At 34.7% G+C, this 23844-nt stretch overlaps 1 protein-coding gene and 1 non-coding gene across 2 annotated transcripts in view; both read right to left on the bottom strand.

Annotated features, from left to right (window-relative positions):
- Window positions 1-14916: 14916 nt before the first annotated feature.
- Window positions 14917-14988, bottom strand: TRNAE-UUC (transfer RNA glutamic acid (anticodon UUC)). Its single transcript has one exon. It is a non-coding gene; the product is annotated as a tRNA-Glu (tRNA).
- Window positions 14989-15713: 725 nt separating this feature from the next.
- The window catches only part of BTBD8 (BTB domain containing 8), a 19491-nt gene continuing 11360 nt past the window's right edge, over window positions 15714-23844 (bottom strand). The window contains exons 5-9 of the mRNA XM_007468532.1: window positions 22490-23198; window positions 22134-22221; window positions 21536-21675; window positions 17889-20219; window positions 15714-16589 (exon numbers count right to left, since the gene is read on the bottom strand). Coding sequence (XP_007468594.1) covers window positions 16120-16589; window positions 17889-20219; window positions 21536-21675; window positions 22134-22221; window positions 22490-23198 — 3738 coding nt within the window. The 3' untranslated portion in view covers window positions 15714-16119. The remainder of the gene's footprint in view (window positions 16590-17888; window positions 20220-21535; window positions 21676-22133; window positions 22222-22489; window positions 23199-23844) is intronic.

The raw sequence follows: 23844 nt of genomic DNA, 5'->3' as shown, positions 1-23844 counted from the left end.
CCATGTCACAAACTAGAAGTGTGGGGTACTTAACTCCTATTGAGCATACTTTGAGCAATGGAGGAAAGAGATAGGGCTGAGCACATAAGTTGTTCACTCTTCTTCCTCCCAATTGTTCCAAAATCCAGAACTTCCCTTGGCTTCTCCAAAGATGTCCTGTGTGACCAAGAAACCAGCTGTTTCTCATGAAGCTGAGCACAACTTGCTACCTTCTGTTTACTCCTTCATTGTTTTACTTTTTCTCCCCCTCACTGTTGCTCCCCTGGGACTGAACCCTCCAACAAAGCATTAGTTCCACAAGTTTTGCCTTAGGCTCTGTTTTGTGGGGAGCCGGGTTAAAACAGTCAAAATTACTCTAGAGAAGTTATCTAAAAATTATGAATGATAATCTGGATCCAAACATTCAAAATATCTCAATAACAGAGAAAGAAATAAGAAAGGACATAATAGAGGAGAGTGTTGGAGAGGGAAAACTCAAAAGATAGAAGTACACGTTTGCTTCTTGTGAATTTGAGAAATATAAGTTAAAGAATGTTTTAGGGAAAATAGGGTTAACTGTTTGGAGAATTAAAAATGGAATACTGACTTCAAAAACTAGAGAAAAGTAAATAAAATCTGATTTATAGAGAAAAAAACAAAGAAGCACAAACCATAAAAATCTGAAACAAAATGAATAAATGTAAATCTTATAAATGATGTTGAAGATATTTAAATAAAAATTAAAATGTACATTAGCAAAGACAGAATGGTAGAAGAGATGGTAACCACATTTGGGAAGCTCTAAATAAAAGGAGTGATAACTAACCTAATAAATCCAAGAAAGCTAAAGCCTAAGCCAGCAATGGGGAAAGTCAAAAAGTTACTCAGAACTCCCAAAGGCTTAGGAATTTGTTCCAGAGGTTCTGGTGTACCTTCTAAAATTTAGAAGAATTGTCGAAAGTCTGTTTAAGAAGCACTCAGAACCCAAGATGCCCTCCTCATGGCCAGGTGATTCCATGTCTCTCACCTCGGCAGAACTGGACGTTCTTTCTCTGAAGAGGGTAACATGAGGGTCTCTGACTGGGGGACTGCAAGTGCAGTTGGAAGTGGAGTTTGCTGAAAATAGGAGGATAAGAGAACAGTTACACATGGAAAGTGAGACCCTCAGCCATCTTTCCACAGTCACATCCTAGAATATTTGTATCAAGGTCATTTCCTCCAGGCAAGCAATAGGAAGGTTGCTCTATGAAGCACTGAACCAGGTCAGGTGAAAAGACCTCAAGATACTTACACTGGTGTTTCACAAAAATTGAACCCCATCAGCTGACCGTGCAGAGAGGTCCACTGCCAGCAGCAAGTCCCACTCACTCACACAGAGTTTTCAAAAAAGCTTTTGAGTCCCTAAAGTATAAGAAAACAGCCCACAAATTCCTCTAATGTAAAAAATAGAGACTAAAACAAACATATAGAAAAAAAGAAAATTCGGGGAAATTTGCTGTTCAGAGAGCAAAAGTTAAAAAAAATTATATCCTCAGATGAATAGGGGAGACATTGCATCAAAGGAACAAGAACAAAATACTATTAAGAAGAGAAATTTCAAAGAACAAAATAGAAAATATAATAGCAATAATGAAAAATGAAAAGCTGAATGGAAAGATTGGGAGATAAAATTGAGGAAATACCTCAAGAAGTAAAGGACAAAGACAAAGAGATTAGTATGAAGGAAAAGGTATTAATGGTCTCATGTCTAAATAATAGGAGTTCCAAAAATACAAACAGAGAAACTAGAGGGAGGAAGAAATTGTTAGCTAATTTAGGAAATTTTTCTAGAACTGAGGGATGTGAGTTTCCAAACTGAAAAGGCCTGCCAAATGCTTAGGACAATGGATGAAAATACACCCACATTGAGCACAGGTTCATACTATTTTACAACTCTGAGGACAAAGAGAGAATTCTAAAATTCTCCAGACTACTTATAAAGAATCAAGAACCAGAATAGCATCAGACTTCTTTTTTTGTTTTTTTGCTGTACGTGGGCCTCTCACTGTTGTGGTCTCTCCCGTTGCAGAGCATAGGCTCTGGACACGCAGGCTCAGCGGCCATGGCTCATGGGCCCAGCCGCTCCGCGGCATGTGGGATCTTCCCGGACCGGGGCACGAACCCGTCTCCCCTGCATCGGCAGGCGGACTCTCAACCACTGCGCCACCAGGGAAGCCCAGCATCAGACTTCTTAACAACAGCAACACTGGAAGCAATATATTCAAAATTTGGAAGTAAAATTATGGTCAGAGTATCTGAATAGACATTTTCCCAAAGAAGATATACAGATGGGCAATAGGCACATGAAAGGGTGCTCAACATCACTAACCATTAGAGAAATGAAAATTCAAACTGCAATGAGATCATCTCACACCTGTCAGAATGGCTGTTATCAAAGAGAACAAATAACAAGTGTTGGTGAGGATGTAGAGAAAAGTGAATCCTTGTGCACAGTTGATGGGAATGTAAATTGGTGTAGCCACTGTGGAAAACAGTAGGAGATTCCTCAAGAAACTGAAAAAAGAACTACCATATGATACAACGATTCTACTCCTGGGTATTTATCTGAAGAAAACAAAAACACTAATTAGAAAAGATATATGCACCCTTATATTCATAGCAGCATTATTTACAATAGCCAAGACATAGAAGCAACCTAAGTGTCCATCATCAGATGAATGGGTAAAGAAGATGTGGTGTATACATACAATGGAATATTACTCAGCCATAAAAAAGAATGAAATGTTGCCATTTGCAACAACATGGATGGACACATAATACCCCAGAGGGTATTATGCTTACTGAAATAAGTCAGACAGGGAAAGACAAATAGCATATGTAATCACTTATATGTGGAATCTAAAAAGTGCAACAAATGAATGAATATAACAAAACAGAAACAGACTCATGTAGAGAACAAACTAGCAGTTACCAGTGGGGAGAGATAAGGGGGGAGGGACAAGATAGGGGTAGGGGATTAAGAGGTATGAAACACTATGTATAAAATACATAAGCTACAAGGTTATATTGTAGAACATAGGGAATATAGCCAATATTTTATAATAACTGTAAATGGAGTATAATCTATAAAAATATTGGATCACTGTTGTACATCTGAAATTAATACAATATTGTAAATCAATGATACTTCAATTTAAAAAACTACAGTTATAACTTCAGGGGGAAGAAAAACTGAATGGAAGGAAAAGTAATCATGTTACTAACTTACTTAGCAGTAAGTAGTTTTTTCATGATTATAATAATGTAAACTCTAAATTCTGATACAACTAAAATTATTATACAACTATGTTGGGTAATGGGTGTGGGCAAATGAGAATCAAATTCTCATTTTTCAGAGTGAGATGACAATAGATAATACCTAAAAGTGAAAAGTTAATTTGTGACAGATTATGTCACAGGGAGTTCATGTTATTTGGGGAAATAGAAGCAAACAAGAAATAGCTTAGAGACTTGAAAGTGGTTGCTGTAGGAAGTGGGATTGGGGTAGGTGGAGTCAGGCAGGACTGATGTTTGTTTTTTACTAAAGCTTGCAGAACTATTTCACTGTTTAAACTGTATGCATAACTCTGATGAAAATAATGGAAATGAATGGGTCCTTTTCCTAATTCTATGCTTTTAAACTCATTTGACTTGCTTTGAGTTCAAAAACATTTTAATGATCATATTAAAGGCTATCATCTATCTTTTAAAGACACAATGAGACCCATCTTTTATGTTTCACTTACAATGTCTACAATCATTACAAAAATTGTTAGGAAAAATAATTCCTATTATTTTCAGTATTTTTATTAAAAATTTATTATATGAGTAATTAATATATATTTAATATAAAAAACAGAAAGAATAGTAAATATAACATCAACAACAAATTCCAAAATCCAGAGCTAACTACTACCAATGTGTTAGGTATTTCTTTTTAGTGATGTATTCATATGTAGTGCACCAATTAGGTTTGTGTTTGGCTGCAAGTAAGAGAAAATCCAAATCAACAGTAGTCTGAAATACCAAGTTTAACATACAAAGTTCTCTTCCCTTATGTAATAGCAATCCTAAGATAGATAGTCCAGGGTTGGTATAGTGGTTTCATGAGGTATTCAGGTATGTAGGTTACCACTCTGCCATCTCTAGGGTGTGGCCCTCATCCTCATGGTACAAAAGAGGGCTGATAGAACACATTTGCGCATGCTCACTTCGGCAGCACATATACTAAAATTGCAGTGATACAGAGAAGATTAGCATGGCCTCTGGGCAAGGATGACATTGCAAATTCGTGAAGCGTTCCATATTAAAAAAAAAAAAAAAGAACACATTTGTGCTTCAGACAGCTTGATATAGGAAAGAAGAGAAGAAATCACCATCCTCTATAGAGAAACTTTCAGGAAGTATCACTCAACACTTTTATTTATACCTCATTGGTCAGAACCTAGTCACATCGTTACAGCTAACTGCAAGAAGGGCAGGGAAATGTAGTTTTCATTCTGAGTAGCCAAGTACCCTGCTATAAAATTTAGGATTCTGTTGAGAAGGAAAAGGAGAAGACCAGAATTTAGGGTGGGATATTAGCAGTTATACCAGTCAGGATGTCCAGAGAAATAGAACCAATAGGACATATATATTAAGAGATTTATTTTAAGGAATTGGTCCACAGGATTATGGGGGCTGGCAAGTCTGAAATTTGTAGGGAAGGCTGGAATTCAGGCAGAAATTGATGTTTCAATCTTGAGGCAGAATTTATTCTTCAGGGAGCCTCAGTTTGTGCTCTTAAGGCCTTAAACTGATTGGATGACGTCCACTCACATTATCAAGGATAATCTCTACTTAATGTCAAGTGGTTGTAGAGGTTATATACACCTACAAAATACCTTCACAGCAACATCTAGATTAATGTTGGATTAAATAACTGGGTACCAGAGCCCACCCAGATTGACACATAAGACTAAAGTGTTTATCATTAATATATTACATTTACATACATACATATTAATATCTAACTCCTTCATTTTATTGTGAGCATACCCCGAATCATCAATTTTTTTTTTTTTTAGTTAATTAAAAAAAATATTTATTTATTTATTTTTGGCTGCATTGGGTCTTCATTGCTGCGCATGGGCTTTCTCCAGTTGTGGTGAGTGGGGCTACTCTTCGTTGCAGTGTGCAGGCTTCTCATTACGGTGGCTTCTCCTGTTGTGGAGCACAGGCTCTAGGTGCGCGGGCTCAGTAGTTGTGGCTTGTGGGCTCCAGAGTGCAGGCTCAGTTGCTGGGGTGCCCGGGCTTAGCTGCTCCACGGCATGTGGGATCTTCCCAGACCAGGGCTCGAATACACGTTCCCTGGATTGGTAGGTGGATTCTTTTTCTTTTAATACACTTATTTATTTTGTTTTTTTATTTTTGGCTGTGTTGGGTCTTTGTTGCTGCACGTGGGCTTTCTCTAGTTGTGAGTGGGGTCTACTCTTCGTTGTGGTGCATGGGCTTCTCATTGTGGTTGTTTCTCTTGTTGCAGAGCACGGGCTCTAGGCACTCCAGCTTCAGTAGTTGTGGCTCATAGGCTCAGTAGTTGTGGCTCGTGGGCTCTAGAGCGCAGGCTCAGTAGTTGTGGTGCACAGGCTTAGTTGCTCCGCGGCATGTGGGATCTTCCTGGACCAGGGCTCAAACCCGTGTCTCCTGCATTGGCAGGCAGATTCTTAACCACTGCACCACCAGGGACGTCCCCAGATATTCTTATCAAACATGATATTTAATAAAGTAGCTTAATATCCCAACATATCAAAATAACTTATTCATTACTATGTTTTAGGACATTAAAATATTATATACATGTGCTTATTTTTAACCATTTCTGATTATTCATTACATTTCTAAAAGTGAGATTACTGATTCAACAATTATGAAGATTTTTAAGACGCTTATTCCTATTGCCAAAATGCTTTCCATTAAGTTTGCACTGATTTATACTTACACTAACATATATGAATGCAGTGCCAGTCTCACTGTACTCTAGACATTAGGTTTCATGATTTTATCTTTACAATTAAATAATGAACATATTTTGTTTTTTACCTCTTTACTAACTAGTATATAAAACATTATATCATTCACTGTATTTTTATTGACCATTTCTATTTCTTATTTTGTTAATTTTGTTTTTACTTTTTGCCTAGGTTTCTACTGGGCTGTTAGCATTCTTCTGATTGATATATGAGGTATCTATATATTAAGAATATAAATCATTGTTGTCTCTCTTGTAAATGATTCCTAATTTGCTCTTACTTTTTTCTTATTATAAAGTTTCTAGAATACAAATTACTTAAAGAAAGAAACTATATATACTTCAACTTTTCACTTAGGGTAAACAGTCAATCAAAATTAATAAATATACTATCATATTATTGGTGACTAAAATAAAGGGAACTGAAACATGAAAATTAGATTATTTTCATACACAAATGAAGCATCATTCCCACAGATGAGTCAGGTAACCAGTCATATCTTTCCAAAAAAAGTGCTTGAGAAAACTCAATTTTTTTCTCCTAAGAATTCTTACCTATGTAATATTTTTCTTCATTTAGTAGTAGCATTACTAACTTTATTTTTTTAACTTGCTTTTTAAAAATTAATTAATTAATTAATTAATTTTTGGCTGTGTTGGGTCTTCGTTTCAGTGCGAGGGCTTTCTCTAGTTGCGGCAAGCGGGGGCCACTCTTCATTGCGGTGCACGGGCCTCTCACTATCGCGGCCTCTCTTGTTGTGGAGCACAGGCTCCAGACGCGCAGGCTCAGTAGCTGTGGCTCACAGGCTTAGTTGCTCCACGGCATGTGGGATCCTCCCAGACCAGGGCTCGAACCCGTGTCCCCTGCATTGGCAGGCAGATTCTCAACTACTGCGCCACCAGGAAGCCCAGTATTACTAACTTTAGAGTCTCCTGACTGAATTGTTGTTTCTAAGATGTCAAGTCAACATTATGTTCAAGCAAATTTTAAAATGATCAGTAAGATCATTTTAATGAATGAATTAAACAATGATCTTATAAGATGACTTATTTCCTGCTTCTAAAAAATTTAAAAAATGAAAAAGCAGCAAATAAGGATTTGTGATGGCAGTGATAGCTGTTTGACACTGACATGCTATAAATAAATCTGTGTGATAATATAAACTGACTCAGGCATTTGTGATGCACATGACAGCTCAAAATGATTTCATTTCCTCAGTAGTTTTTAGATTTTCTTATTTCATTGACTATGAAAAGTACAGTCAACCCACACACTGTTCTTGGATTGATTTTAATGTAGCCTGCCCAGAATTTTAGGTTGATTTTCAAAATTAGAAGTGAAATTGAATTCCAAGCAAGGTAACTGACTTGACCAATAATTTAAACTTGTATAGTATAATAATACTTGGAATTGTTTCTCTACCTTAATATATTTCAATTGCTTAGTTGAATCTAATTAACTCCAATAATTTTTTATGTTGGCAAAGCATCTAATTAGTTTTCATTCATAGTTCCTAAGTAATTAAAATGTTTAGTGGATAGTCATTTATTTACTTATAATAGTCTCACTTATCAAATTTATTACTTATTAAATGTATTCATATTTTCAAAAACTCTTTTATGGTTCTTTTTCTATGCTTCTTTGAGTCTGGTTAGACATCTTTTGATTGTTTAACAGCCATTTGCATTTTAGTTTTTGTTAAAAAGAAAAAAATTTCCCCCCAGTTTATCTTTTGCCTCTTCATTCTGTTTATGATATCTGGGGCATATATTCATTCTAAAATTTAACTAACCAAATTAACAATCTTATATTTTATGTTTTGGAGTTCCATGTGTTTTTTCTGGATTTCATGTGCTTTCTTTTTTTGTTGTTTTTTTGGGGGTACACGGGCCTCTCACTATTGTGGCCTCTCCCATTGCAGAGCACAGGCTCTGGACTCTCAGGCTCAGCGGCCATGGCTCACGGGCCCAGCCACTCCGTGGCATGTGGGATCTTCCCAGACTGGGGCACGAACCCGCGTCCCCTGCATCGGCAGGCGGACTCTCAACCACTGCGCCACCAGGGAAGCCCTTATGTGCTTTCTTACTGCAGGATTATATTAAAGTATCACACGTTTTCCTTTTTTATCTTTTTTCTTTTTATTGAAGTCTAGTTGATGTACAATATTATACAAGTTACAGGTGTACAGAATACTGATTCACAATTTTTAAATGTTATACTCCATTTATAGTTATTATAGAATATTGGCTATGTTCCCCGTGTTGTACAATATATCTTTGTAGCTTATTTTATACATAATAGTTTGTACCTCTTAATCCTTTTCCCCTATGTGGCCCCTCCCTCACTAGTTTGTTTTCTATATCTGAGTCTGCTTCTTTTTTATGTTCACTAGTTTGTTGTATTTTTTAGATTCCACAAATAAGTGATAACATACAGTATTTGTCTTTCTCTGTTTGACTTATTTCACTTAGTATAATGCCCTCCAAGTCCATCCATGTTGTTGCAAATGGCAAAGTTTCGTTCTTTTTTATGGCTGAATAATATTCCACTGTGTGTGTGTGTGTGTGTGTGTGTGTGTGTGTGTGTGTATTTATATATATATACACACTGCATTTTCTTTATCCATTCATATGTTGATGGAAAATTAGGTTACTTCCATATCTTGGCAATTGTAAATAATCTCACCTGTTCTTATAGTACTTTTTGGCATCACTGTTTCAAGTTAAATTTTGGTATCTACAGAGATGGTTTTTCTATATTTGACCTATTAATATGGATGTAGTATATGAATAGGTTTCCCAACCTTAAGTTGTCTTACATTCCTTAAATAAATTGCCACATATTATTATTTTAATATATTTCTGGATCTTTTAGGAATTTTGCATTGATTATTAAGTGATATTATTCCATAATTTTCTCTTTTATGCTATCTTTAGTTAAATTTTGGTGATCACATTATGATGGCTTCTTAAATTGCATCTGGAAGCTTTCTTTTTTCTCCAATATGCCAAAATGATAGATCTTGAATGCTTTCTCAGTTTCTTCCAAGGCTAAAAATCTGTGTAGATTTTCTGTCTTTTTTTGAGCCTGTTTTGGTAATTTATATATCTCTAGAAGTTATTCATTTCATCCAGGTTTTCTACTATATTTGTATGTAGTTGCATAAAATACTACCTTATTAATTTGTTGTTTTTCTGTCTAATATTGTGTACTTATGCTTTTCTCTCCATTAAGCTAGTGTGTGGGTGGTTTTGTTTTTAAGAATTAGCCCTTTGATTTATCAGTTTTATTCTTTTTCTGACTTCTAATTAAGTTCCATTATTGCCTGTGTTAATTCCTTTCTTCTACTTTCTTTGGATTCAATTTAATGTTATTTTTCTAACTTCTTGAATTTGTGTTGTTCTCTATAATTTATCCACATCAGAAGACTGTAGGAAAGTATTCTATTTACTTTCTTGACTTTAAAAGTAGATTATGCATGTTTTGAGAGTTTGGATCTAAGTAAAAGGACAATTTTGTAAGAGTGTTAGACATCTTCTTCCCTAAGCAGGTAATTGTTTAAATGCAGGTATATTTCTATTCTAAATTTTTATCTAGCTCTCTTGCCAGACTAAAGTTGACCATAAATTGAATAAAAGGAGGTAAGCTTTAGAACATTTTATGTGAAAACCCTTTTAGGGAAAAATACTGTATTTTTTGGTGTGGACGTATTTTTTCCTAATATCTTCCTGATTTGGAAATGTATTATTTAATTGATAATGTTATCATAAAATAGAGAATCAGAATAGAATTGAAATTCTCAGATTAGAATTAAAATTCTTGTGATAATACTGGCTAAATTTGGAAGTAATTAAGAAACCATTGTGTGTAAGATGAATCACAAACACTGAAAGTAACTCATGCAATATTAACATGATAGAAACGTATACTTCTCATATCTAACTAGCTGGATTCAAAGTAGTCTTAATATAGGAATTTATAGTATAAATAATATACATATCACTGGAGAAGAGTATGTAGATAATTCTAATCCCAAAATAGCTCCTGCAATAAATCACTAAATTGAGACAAACCAAGTTCCAGCCCCCCTACTCCCCCCCACCAAAAAAACACAAAGAAACAAAACTAGCAGTACATGGAGTGGGGAGTGGAAAGATCATAGTTTGTTGGGTTTCTGAATTTTGAAAGACATATTACATACCTTGGTTGTCTCAACTGCATTTCAAATGTGACATGTCGAAATTGAAAATTATCTTTGTTTCAACTACAAAGCATCAGCCTTCCATTTTTTACCTATTAGAATTCTGGGGTATGAAGAGGAATCACCTTTATCCCTTCTTCCAAGTCTTCATACTCAGTTGGTAACCACATCTTGTTCATTCTACCTCCTAATTTTCTCTCAAATCCATCTTCTTATTTCTATCTTTGCCATTTTTCCCTTAGTTTGGGTCTCTTTTTCTCCTTAATTATTCCAATGACCACTTTACAGGTCTTCTTTCTTCCAGTCGCCTCTATTTCTAAGATATTTTTCCACACTATGCAGCTAGAATAATCTTAATAAAAGTCCTGGACTTCCCTGGTGGTCCAATGGTTAAGACTACATGCTTCCAATGCAGTGGGTGCAGGTTCGATCTCTGCTCAGGTCATAAGATCCCAGCTGCCGCATGGCAAGGCCAAAAATAACCCCAAAACAACAAACAAAAAACAGTCCTATAATATGTTTACCTTTGATTTAATATATTTAAAATATTTAATATGTTTGCCTAAATGGCTTTCCCCCAGTCCTTGGCATGGCTTACAGGTTCTTCATGTCCTGGCCTTCCTATACTTTTCCAGCTTTATCTTCCTCTACTGTTCCACATGCATTTAGTGCTTTAAACACCTGGAGTTCCTTGAAATGCCCTGTATCAGTTAGTATTCTTTGTGCTTGATCCCACCTTCACCTGCCTTTTCCTTTATGGCCCCTGATTCATTGATTATTCCCAACCTCTTATTTTCAAAGTGCTAAAGTTACTTTTATCTTAAAAACAACAGTAACTTCAAGCTACCACTGTCTCTTTTTCAGTCAGGCTCCTTAAAAGAACAAGTTCTACTTCTTTCAACCCACTGTAGTCTAGTTTCTGTCCTTACTACTACTCTAAAGAAAACATCAATTGACAAAAACTACCAATAAAGTCCTAATGTCCAAATCCAATGTACTAGTCTAAGTGTGAACCTTGACATTTCAAACAGCATTTGGCACTGTTAACCGCTACTACTTACCTAAAAACAAACATACTTATTTTTCTGTGCCTTGTAGAAAACATGGAAAATATGAGTTAAAAGATAAAAATAATAATCACCACTTAACCATAACCACTATTAATATATAGTTATTTCCTTCAAGTCTCTTTTTCTATGTACTTGTAAGTATAGAAAATTGGATGTTATATTTATAAATTAATATTCTGGGTTTTTTTCTTATAAATATCTTCTCTTGACATGAAATAGATTTTTTGAAAACAATTTTAATCATTTCATAATGTGTTATATAGATGTACCATAATTTAGACTTTCTGCTACTTTTGACATTTAGCTAGTTTTCAGTTTTCACTTATATATCTAGCTCTCTGACAAACATTTTTGTAGACAAATCTTTGTCTCAGATTCTTCTTATTTCTCAATGGCAGGTCCCAAGAGGGGAAAGGACTAGTTTAAGGATATAAAGTTATAAACATTCTTGACATAGATTGCCTAATTACTTCCTGGAAAGGTAATTTACACTCCTACAGCAACAAACAAGGATCCCAAAATTACCATTCTCTTGCTAACACTGAATTTTTCTTTTACAAACTTTGAAAAATCCTTGCCACTTTGATAGGTTAAAGTAGAATCTCAGCCTTGATTTGCCCTTCTCTGATTAGTGGTGATTATACATTCATCACTGTCTCCTCTTATCTTTGGCCTCCTAGTTCTCTTACTTCTGAATATTCCTTTTCAGTCTTCTTCTCCGGCTTTTCTTTTTCTGACTATTCCACAGTATTTTGTCCTCAGCCTCTTGAATGTCCCACAGGCCTCACAAACTCAGTATGTCCTAAATTAACTCATCCCCACTCCTGAGCTTGCTTCAATTTTTGGCTAATGACGTCATCCACGACCCAGGCACTTCAGTCAGAATCCTGAGTCTTCTAAGATGACTCCCTCCTCTCACCCAAAATCAATGTTTCTCCAATCCACATCTTAAATCTAATATGGCCACTCTTTCTATCTCCACAGCCATTGCCCTAGTTCAAGCCTTTATTATTTTAACACTCATCACTAGTCTACCTGCCTTGAACCCTGCTCTACTCAATTGTACATACTGCTTCCAGAGTGATCATTCTAAAATGCAGATCTGATCATGCTCCTCTCTGTACTATATGTCCCTGTCCAACTTCCTCTCCTGCCCTCCCCATCCATTCCCTTCTACTCTTCAGTCATATGGAACAAGAATTCCCCACTGCCTCTAAAGTCTTTTTCTGCCGAATATGCCTCTTCCTTTGTCTTGTGAACTCTTACTAGTCCTAAAATAGTATCCAAGTATCATTCCATCATTTCTCTCTCCTGTGTACACTGATTACACTTCATACAGAGCTTTATTTTGACACAACAACTGAAAAAATTTTAACAATCTCTCACTAAACTGAGATATTCAAGGACAGATATGATGCCATTCATCTTTTAATACCCAGAACTATCATGGGCCCTCAAATATGTGTGGAATAAATGTTATTTTTGAAAGGAATTAAAAAATTCCTTTCTATCTTCTCCCACCATATCTCAATCTACCTAATGTCTGTTACCAAATCCTCTTCCATTCCCCATTCTTAGGTTGACAAAACTATTGTAATTGCATCTTGAGATCTGAGTGCTTCTCCAAAACAGGCCATCTTCATTACTGCTGACAGTTATCTTTCTGAAACACCTGGTTATGTTACCTAGTAACTTAAGAAACAAGTTTGATGACTACCCATTGTGAGCAGTAGGTGGTTATTTCCCCAAGAATGTGCAAACAGATTGTCCATGGAGAGTTAAAAATAAATAAATGAATGCAGAATGGAAAGAGACATGATGCCTACCAAATCCAGAGCTTTGACTGTTTAAACATTTAAGCATAGTATTTAATAACTTCCAGAATCCAACTCCACCTCAGCTTTTTAGCCCTATCTTCTACCACTCTTTGTCTGCATCCTCAACACACATCCTGGTCACCATTCCTTAAGGTGCTCCTATGTCTAGAATGCCCTATCACCAACCAAATTCCTACTCATCCTTGAAAGCCAGCATCAGCTATTACTTGATTGCTCCAAGAGATGGTACAAAGGGGCTTTAGATTCTCTCCATAATCTTCATCAGTCCTCCATCAAGAACTCAAATTTTAAAAAAATAAGATTTTTTTTGGTATGGATGGAGTTTTTGAGTCTTAGGTAAACTATGTATAAAAGCATGTTTTTAAAACGTTTGTATTTTTATTGATCTGTAACATACAATCTAAGGAAAAGCAAAGTACTTCCTATAAAAGTTCATCTTCAAGTCAAGTTGCCTGGCCTACACTTCCAACTAGATTGCAGCCACCAAGCCCCTTTATGGAAATTCTGAAGCTTCACTGAATATTACTTGCCCTTAAGAAGCTTTCTCTAATCTTTTCTTCCTGACAATCTGTTCATAGCTTTTCCCTCTGAGCTATTACAACTCTGACCATATACAATTGTTATCTTACCAAACAATAGCATAATGTGTTATTTCTCTCTTAGTTTCTTCCACTAGGGTAGCTCATCCAGGGTAAGGATGCTACATCAGTCTCCTTATGTATAAAATAAAGATAAGACATATCTCATAGAACTGTTGTGAGAATTAGATGTTAATGCATATTTAAAGCACTCAGCACAGTGTCTTAACATTTAATAAGTGTTAAATAAATTTTAGTAGTTATTTTTCAGTATCTGTTTGTTGAATGATGAACTAGCCCAGAGTCCTGCAGGAAACAGACTGGTAGATGTGTTGTTCACAAAAGGGCATGATAAGAAAACACACGTCCTGAAATTACCTAAGAGGTCATACTTAAGGACTTAAGTCCTTCCCTACTATCTATTTGCAAATGTGACATGAAAGAAATGAAGCTTCAATTATAAATTTGTGAACTTCTGAGGTAGTTTATTAAAAATAACAAAACAATTTCACATTTGGAGAAAAAGAAAACACACTGTCTTGGAAATCTGTGCTGTTTCGGACTCTATCATATATTATTTCTTTATGCTACAAACTATCTATGAATGAATTTGTTTTCAGATTTTATGATAAAAGTCAAATGAAGTGTGTTGTGCGGTAGAAATAACATCAAACTGAAATTAAGGAATACTGGATTCTAACTCACAAATCAGTGTGGGACCCTGGGCAATTTAAAAATTCCTCTGGGCTTCAGAGTCCTCCTTGGGAATTTGAAGGGATTAAACTAACCTCTAAATTCCCATCCAGCTTTAAGACACAAAGTTCTTATAATACTGTTTTTGACCTTTTTCTTATATGGTTTTCCCTCCTCATTAGAAACTGAACTCCTTTGGGTGGCAGGAATCAAACCTTATTTATCTTCACACTTCAGTGCCTAGAACAAATGTGTTTCTTGACTGTTTGAGTGAATGAGTGTCCCTTGCAGAGCTTCTAGTTTAAAAAGGTATGGTATAACAGGTTAGTAGCTAATCTTAACATTAATATGTTATTATATAAGAATACCAAATGATTATGCATTAATATAATTGTTGATATTCAATATAGTTACAGGTTCTCTCTGATGTTGATCATTTGTTGAAAACTGTGAATTTATTATTTTTTTATTTTTATTTTTGGCCGTGCTGCATGGTTTACAGGATCTTAGTTCCCTGACCAGGGATTGAACCTGGGCCACAGCTGTGAAAGCGCTGAGTCTTAACCACTGGACCACCAGGGAATTGCCCGAAACTTTGTTAATTTAGAAAAGGAATTCTAAGCCAAAATATTTCCTTCTGATCTATTTTAGAGAAATTATGAGTTAGTTACAAAGCTTTGAGAGGTGCCAATTCTACTAAATCCCATCACCCTAAGGGTAACATCCACCAATATCAAGTAGGTAACCAAGTGTTCACTCCCCAGTAGAATTTTGTAAAAAAGATGTTTATCTTTGCCTTTCTACCAAAATTACAGACTGAAAGACAACCTGATCAAGGAAATAGGGAACTAGAGCATATAGACAAATGGAAAAAGCAAACATACATGTATGTGCACACACATGCACACAATATAACTCTGTAACTCAATTGCCTCATGTACCCATTTTCAAGGTAATATTTAGTGCAGGATTACTGCGGGTGCAGTTCAAAAATATCTCTACCATGGAATGAAAAATGGAGAGTGATTAACTATAAAGGAAGTCTATATAGGTAAAACAGATGGACAGTTTTCCCACTTTTTTTCAACAAGGGCAGTTGTCTTTCTGCGGATATATCCCAAAAAGAGTTACAGGAAGTTCCACTTCTCCTGTTTTAGCAAAAATGTCAGTGAAATTTGAGATGCATTTACTTGACAATTTCCTGGACCTGAATTGTTGGGAAAGCGAAGGTTTTTTCTAATATTAAGCCATCAGCCTCAACCATACCAACCTGAGTTTGAATGTTACAGATTAACTCTACATAAATTGACACAAGCACAATAAGTTTTTTTATTGTTAAATTATGGTTACCATATGCAGAGCAAAAAGTAAAGGGACTGTTCTACTTGTGTATTCACATTTTAAATTATTGAATGATAAACAAGTAAATGAATGATCAGTTAGGAAAGGAAAACTAAAGCAAGGGTTTCCTTACAAGTCTTCTAATTTCTCTAATAATTATAGAAAACATGCTCAAGATTTTTAGAAAAACACTTTTTTCTACATGTGATATCATATTAATAAACAAACTATGTTTACTTGAGTAAATTGGAAAGACTTCCTCAATATTAAGGATAGTCTAATAGGCTAATGCAATTATCATTTGGGTATAATATAAGCATCAAAAAAATAAAGGGGTGGCATAGTTTAACATTTTCCAAAGTGTTAATACTCTTAATGCTGAGTTTCTAGTTCCAGAATTGTCCATTCCCCTTGGGGTGAACAATCCTCAGAGGAAAAACTAGCCATGGTGATGCTTGCTGAGGAATCATCGAATGGAGATGTTAGTTCACTCCATCTGTTTAAAGTGTCAACATGTGCTTTACCCTGAGGTTTTGAGCTGTCTCGTGCTAAAAGTAGTGTCTGATTGATTAGATACTGTGCTAAATTTAAGTCTTCAGGAATAGAATTTGTAATATTTAAGTTTGAATCCTCTTCAGAGAGCAGTTGCTTTAATAGCGTCCAATCTTGTTTTGCAAAGTGTTGCTCATCTTCAAAATCCATGTCTGTAACATGTGTTTCTGATGCCATTTTCTGCTCAAATGCTTCTGTTACATCCATTTCATATATTGGAGAGAGGGTTTTTGAAGGCCGATGGTCATACATGCAGATTTGTGCCACTGTGTCACAATCATCTATGTCTCCTGAAATAATTCATAATACTACACAATGTAAAAACTGCACATGTTGGTACCCCTCAGAGTTCTGTAGAACAATATTAACACAATATAACAGTTATTGTCCAAAAAAAACAGAGAATGGGAAAAATAACATTTATACAAAATTGACAAGATTTCTGAGGCATTTCTTTTTCTACGTTTGAAAAAAAACCTCAAAGGTAATGTTTAGCAGCAAAATCAACATAGGCAACTAACAATAATTCTCCAGTTTAATTTGAAAACTTGTGATACAGAAAACATAAATTACTTAAACATAAACAGAACGCGCACATGTATCTAATTCACTATAATAGAAACTTAAAGAGAAAATAAGAGGCGGTTATTTGATGGTGACTTTTAAGGTAAGTCAGTTTCAAAGGGAGAATAAATACATTTTATCTAAAGACTTATTTTATCTAAAGACTTATATATTGCACATGCAAAGGAGGATGCAAGCAAGGAGGGAAAAAAAAGTACAACTTTAAAGAGTTCCCTATTCTTGTGATTTTGTTGAACAGGGACTACTGATAAGTATTTTTCTTAGTTCTGGTATACATTAGCTACTCAGTCAGGCACTATTGCATACTTTAAATGTGGGTCATGGTTCAAATTACTATAATAAGGAAGACAAACACACAAAACAATTAGACAGGAAACCATCTATACATATGAAATAAGCCTGGGATTTTTTCATATATTATCATTGCTTCTAAATATAATCTCTTTTAGGAAATTTATCTTTTTACTTGAAAATTTTAGAATAGAATTATAGTAATCCTGAAAGTCTTAATCTCTGTAAAATGTATATAAATTTTAATAATTAATCTAGTTAAAATAGTTCAGTGCTTTTAGTTACATATTACTATACTTATTGCACAGCCCTCTTAGATATATATTAGCATAGTTCATAAATCATATCCAATGTATAATAAAATTTCTAATAGTCAATAATTCCTATGTTAAATTAGAAATAAATAACTAAATAATAGCAAACTAAGTTTTTCCCTTTATTCTTTCATGTAAAATCTATTAGTAGGCTAGCTCTAATAAACCACCAAAATTTTTACTAGATATTAATTTTTCACTAAGATTTTAAGTGAACAATAAAGAGTAACTAGCTATTTTCATTCTATTAAGAAATTTCAGTTTTCATTTAAAATTTGAATCTGTTGCTTAAGTAATTATTCTATCTAACTAAAATATAACATTCAGGGCTATGTACAACTTTAAAATTCTATAAACTCATTTTCTTATGGATTTAGCATTTCTATATCTGTACATTACCTGCAGATAAAGCAATATTAGCTTTCTTGGTAGCTGCAGAATGGCTCTCTTTTACTTGACCTTCTGGAGGCAGAACTTGACTCCAATAAGAGTCCAGAGATTTTGTAGAGCTGTTCTTTGGTATGTCAGAATTGGGGTCTCTTTGATGAAGTTCCAGATGACATGGTCTTTCTTGAGATTTTATATCACTATCTGAAAGTTTGCTGCGTGGCTGCAAGTCATTAACCACATTGCTTCCACTGTTTACTTTTTTATCTTCTGGAGGAAGCTGTCTGCCTCCTCTGGACAGGACACCTGTTGTGCTCTTTTTTTCTGTGGCTGAAGCACTCTGTTTATCTTTTCTTGAAGAGTCAATGCTACTAAGACCCAGGGGAGAGCTTTTGTTTTTATAAACATTATTGCCTTTCTCTTGTCTACATTCTAAAATACTACCTTTACTTCCTTGTGAGTATCTGGAGTAGCAGACCCTTCCATGATGTTCATGAGAAACGCCATCAAAAACATCAGAAGGTGAAGGAGAATCTACAGAAGGCTGAAAGGGAGCATGGACTTCCCCTTCATCAGATCCTAGCTCTTCACATTCATCTACCGAAAGTAAAACTGACCTTTTAAAATTTTTAGTTGCACGAAACTCGTGACTTTCATTTTCAGTTGCATCTTCAAAAGCTAAATTAATTATTCCCTGAAACTGCTGAAGAGCTGGGTTAGATGTAGAGAAATTTTCTGCAACATTTTCAGCTTCAGACCTTTCATCTTCTGTTTCATCTGCTGAGGAAGAAACCTGATCTACCTCCTGAGCAAACTGGATACTGCCTCGTGGAATAGTTTCTTTTTCCCTAGGGTGGACTCTTGTAGATCGAGACCAAATGTCTGGCCTTTTCCTAGGAATCTCATCATCACTTGTCGAATTAACTTGGAAAAGATCATTACTACTTTGCTTTTTCATTTTCACTTCAATTCTTAAGTTACTATCATATATTTTTAATTCTTCAGGAGTACTGGTGTCACTGCTGCTTCTTCCAAGAAAATCATGGCACAGCATAGTGCCACATTTAGAAATACCCCTGTCATTTGACCCATCATCATCCTGAGACCCTCCAGCATCATAGTCTTCAGATCTAGGCTTTATGTCATCAGAAGATGTTGTAGCACTGCCACTGTCAGATTCAGGACTCTCTCTCTGATGCAGAACACTGGTACTCAAATTCCAGTGACTCATGAATGGAGCTTCTGGAGTTTCATGGCTCTCTGGAGTTTCTGTTGTTTCCATATCTTTAGGAGAATTTTTCCCTGGTATTTGTTCCAAAAAACACTTGGAGGAAGTATTTGAGTCTACTGTAGCGTGTTTGTCTCCATTCATGACAGAGTCGTCAGAAAACTGATTGGGAATTGTCTGTTCCTCTACATGAATTCTAGATTTTCTGTCATCTTGACCAGAATTTAAGGTACCATTTGTCTGTTCAGGAACACAAGGTAAAACATCTTTCACACATTTAATGTTTAATTTTTTGTTTGTATCTTTTCTCCCTGCTTGCTTCTCCCTATCTGACACTGAATGGACTTGCTCTACATTTGTTGAGTCTAGGTCACAAACTGGATTAGAGTTCAAAGAGTTTTCATTTGGATTTGAAATCATGGATTTTAGAGCAGTGGTGCTATAAAATTCTGGATCTACATTATCTCTCTCATCAGAATGACAATGTATTTTAACTGTGTTGCATTGATCTGTTTTTTTGTGACCAGAAAAATTTGTTTCACTTTTATCTGAACAAATCTGTTTTGATTCCAGTTCATGTTTTATTAATTTATCTAGATTTGAAATATTTTGGCATTCTAACACCAACTTCTCTTTTTCTTGATTGTTTAATAGCTTTTGTGTGTCAAGTATGCAAGGTGACTGAAATGTTTCTGTATCACTGATTTTGGCTGTGAGATTAATTAGAGGTTCATGAGGCTTCTGTTCAGAAACATTGCCTTTGTTATTATTATCACATACATCACGAAGCACACTTTTTTGGACAACAGATGGTTCACTTTTTAAAGGTCTCAGAGAAGAAGGCTGAGTCTTCAATATAACCTGTCCAGGAAGTGTTTTCTGTTTTGAATCTTTATTATTCAAAGTTTCACCTTTCTTAGGTTGATTTAGGTTTTTAGGCATTGCTACTATTTTTGCACTAATCTTAGGCAATGTTGTTTGTCCTTGCTTGACAATTTTTCTCTTAGGTGTTTGTTTATCTGTAGTTACACTGTGGTCCAATTTTGTCACATTTTCATCAGACTGCCTTGAAGACCCTGAAGATTTTACTGAATCTGGTGACTCTCCTTGCGATCCTAAGTAAAGAAAATTCAAAAATATACCTTCCAGTTTGTGAGTGAAACTCAATATTTGTTTTTAAATCCTTTTAGAAGAAATAAAATAGATAACAATGAAATGGTAACATAATGATCAAATGGACAATTACAAATTAGGCGTTAGTGATCTAATAAAATAAAAAAAAATTATTACAAATATAGAGGAAGTATTCCAGTATCTTAAGTAAAATTATTAAAATAGGATCTCTCCTCCTCAAGTAAAGAGCATTGATCCTTATGCCAGAATTGGATTTGCATAAATATATGGGGGGGTAGAAAAATCTGATTTTCTTATGCCAAAAGAGAAGTAAGGGTCTTTCTTCCCTTTGAAGTTCTAGGGGGAAAAACAGATTGTTCCACATAGCTGAAAAGCAGAATCAAGCTAAAACACAAAATAGAAATGTTGAAATTGTTGCAATTTTCTTCCTCAAACAGTAACAAAGCTAATTTATTTCTCATAACCAGATCATTATTATTAGGGTTAACAACTTAGATCTGCAGTTGAAACTAAGCTGGTAACTGGAAAGAAAGAGGATTAATTTTGGGAATTCATTTGTTTATAATGGTTGAAGTCCTAGAGATGATATTTTGAGCATTTAAATCTGTCAAACAGAATTATCAAATCTTTTAAAATGTTTAATTTTTAACTGTCATTAGAACATGAATAACTTTTCTCTGGCTTACTTTTAAATTTACTTTCAGTATTAATTCATTACCTACCTCAATATTGGTTTTAGCATTTTACAAACTGCTCTTACATATGTGAATGCTTAATGCATAAAGCAAATTAAGTTTTAAAATCAGTTATTATATTAGCAAATTATGCAATCTGATCAGTATTCTTCTCTTTATTAGAATATGGAAAAACAACAGGCATAGCACAGAGCCCAGAGGAAAAATTCTTCCTCCCTATGTATTACAGCTCTCTAGATTGTACCATTACTTTTTAAAGAGCTCTTTAGTGTTGGTTTTGCAGATGGAATTCTTATATTTATCAATGAAACTTTGAAGAAGCACAGGTATAATATACAGAAGGACCAGAAATGCAGATAACCTAGTGACTCCCTTAATTATTTTTTTCACAAAAGAAAATAAAAACTAAACTCACACCCCAAAATACCAAAATGCTTGTCTGAAAAGTGGAAGAATAAAATCTCATCTCTAACATATGAAATGAATGTAAAATGAGTGAAACCATGTTATACTTTGCTTACTTGTTGCTAAAGTTCCAGAATCAGAGCTCTGCTTATTCAATTTAAACAAGGAAGTAATACCTGGGAGTATTTCAACTTTACCTTGAGTTTTAGCAAGATTAACTGTGGCATTCTTTGTCCTCTGCTGAGCTGTAGCATATCCATTGCCATTTCCTCTTTTCTTTAAAATTGCCTGTGGTACTGGATCACTGTATCCTTTGCTGGTGACCTTCTTTAGCACACTAAGAAAAATTATTTGCGCTCAGTATTACACTGAGATTCCAAAACATAATTTTTTAAAAGACCCATACATGAAATATATTTTTTCACAACACTGTAAATCAACTATACTTCAATTAAAAAAAAAAGGAAAAATATTTTTTCTCAAAGAAATAAAAAATATATCTCTTTTCTGAAAATAGAAAAAAATCATAGGTTCTGAAGTGTTTAAGTTTATAAAACTGTAGATCAACTATGGTAAAGCAATGCATAAAAATGTGCCACAAGTATAAATTATTCTTCTATCATTTTGTATCAATCGTCATTTTGCATAATAAATAAGAAAAGTTTTAAAATATCATTATGTAAATATATTAAATTTTCTACCAAGGAAAGATATTTTAACAATATTTAGCTAGAAGTTAGTATATAATTAACTTCCAGAGAAAGCTAATGTCTAGGTAAAACAATGAATGCTTACCTGTTATTTATATTAGTTTCTTGTTCATGAATGCTTTTTTTATTGGAAGTTCCATTGGTAACTTTTGAAACAGGTTGAGATTTTACTGCTATAAATTAAGAAGAGTGAGCCATGAGATTGAGGAATAAATATGTAATAAGTATGTATAAATTCACTGGTCATACACTATATACAAAATTAAATGTTACGGTGAGAAAAACTGTTTTTTCTCAGTTTGCATGAATATATGTTACTAAAATCTTTTTGCATTTGAAACTAAATAAAAGTCAAAACATAGGTTCATTTTTTTCTAGGAACTTTAACTGTTCCTAAAAAGCTCCTCAAGAGCTATTAAAAATTAGAGTGTTAAAACCCACCTACAGTGGAAGTTTTGATACTTTCTACACTGTTTTTCACAGTCTGTCCTGGAGAGTCACAAAGGGAAAGTTTATGACCAGAAGGCTTCTCTTTTATTGACCCATTTTCTTTTGGTTCATCCAGACAGTCAGTGGAAGTCAGTAATTCCATACTTGAATTTGTAGATCTGCTGGAGGGCCCTGAAATCCTGAGGCATGGAGAATCTTTGCCTGTCACTTTTTTCGAAGGCTTTGCTTTGGCATGCACATTTAAGTTCCCAGTGAGTACCTTGGGTCTGGCACCTGTAATTTGACCTTCCTGATTTCTCACTCCTTTTCCATTTACTGAATTTTTCTGTCCATTTGCTGCTGCTGTTGCTGATCTTTCCACAACTTGTCTAGGTGACATGTTTGCTGACTTTGCATTATCACCGTTTTCTGTTTTGGGCTTTATTATAGGTTTGGGCTTTCCAGAAACATTTTTTCCCACAGTTTTTAATTCTTTTGTACTCTTGGATGCGGTTTTTGTACCATCCTTTTCCTTTAAATCATCATGCTTCAAAGTTTTATTTATAGAATTTCTATTAGTACTTGATGAATGTCCAGATGCTCCTAATCCATCAGATTTCATCTTTTGATTAGTAGAGGGATAACTCCAATACTCTTTCTTGTTACTTTCTCTCCAAGATTTGTTTTTTATAGCACCAGGGTCAGAAACTTGTCTCCTTTGCTACAAAGAAGAAAAAAATACTCTGTAACTTGACTGAAGTCTTGGACACATAATACTTTATGTTTCAATAGCCAGTTTTTCAAAGAGGAAAAAGCAGCAAAATTCAGATTATGATTTAGGGCCACTTAAAACTTGAATGATCTGGGATCATTTGAATGTGTCTTTGATTACCTTAATCAAATCTGAAATAAAACATACAAAATTAACAGGAAATTCTACTTTAAAAGGCATACTATTTAACTTTATGAAGTTATGGTAGAGATGAATACTTAATGGTGTCAGGATGCCTTGGGTGAATGATAGCAATATCCAACATTTTTCGAGGGCCCACTCCCAGGTTCTGTGCTACAATGCTTTTCATGTATCATCTCACTTAATCCTCACAACAATTCTATGAGATAGCTCCTGTTGTTATCTCCATTTCTTCAACAAGAAACTGGGGATTAAAGCAGGTATGTAATTTACCCAAGGTCACATGCTGATAAGGGATTGAACTAGGACTTGAGCTCAGGATTTACTGCTTTAAGCAGGTAATCATCTGTATGTTAATGATTTTCACCAAAAATTCTCTGTTCAATCCTATCCCAAATTCCAGAAATTTATCACTAAATATTTAATCCTCTGGAAGCAAGGGCGGGGGTGGGGG

The sequence above is a fragment of the Lipotes vexillifer genome, unplaced genomic scaffold (assembly GCF_000442215.2).
Source record: "Lipotes vexillifer unplaced genomic scaffold, Lipotes_vexillifer_v1.1 scaffold490, whole genome shotgun sequence".
NCBI lineage: Eukaryota > Metazoa > Chordata > Mammalia > Artiodactyla > Lipotidae > Lipotes > Lipotes vexillifer.
This window is presented reverse-complemented; position numbering and strand designations above follow the sequence as displayed.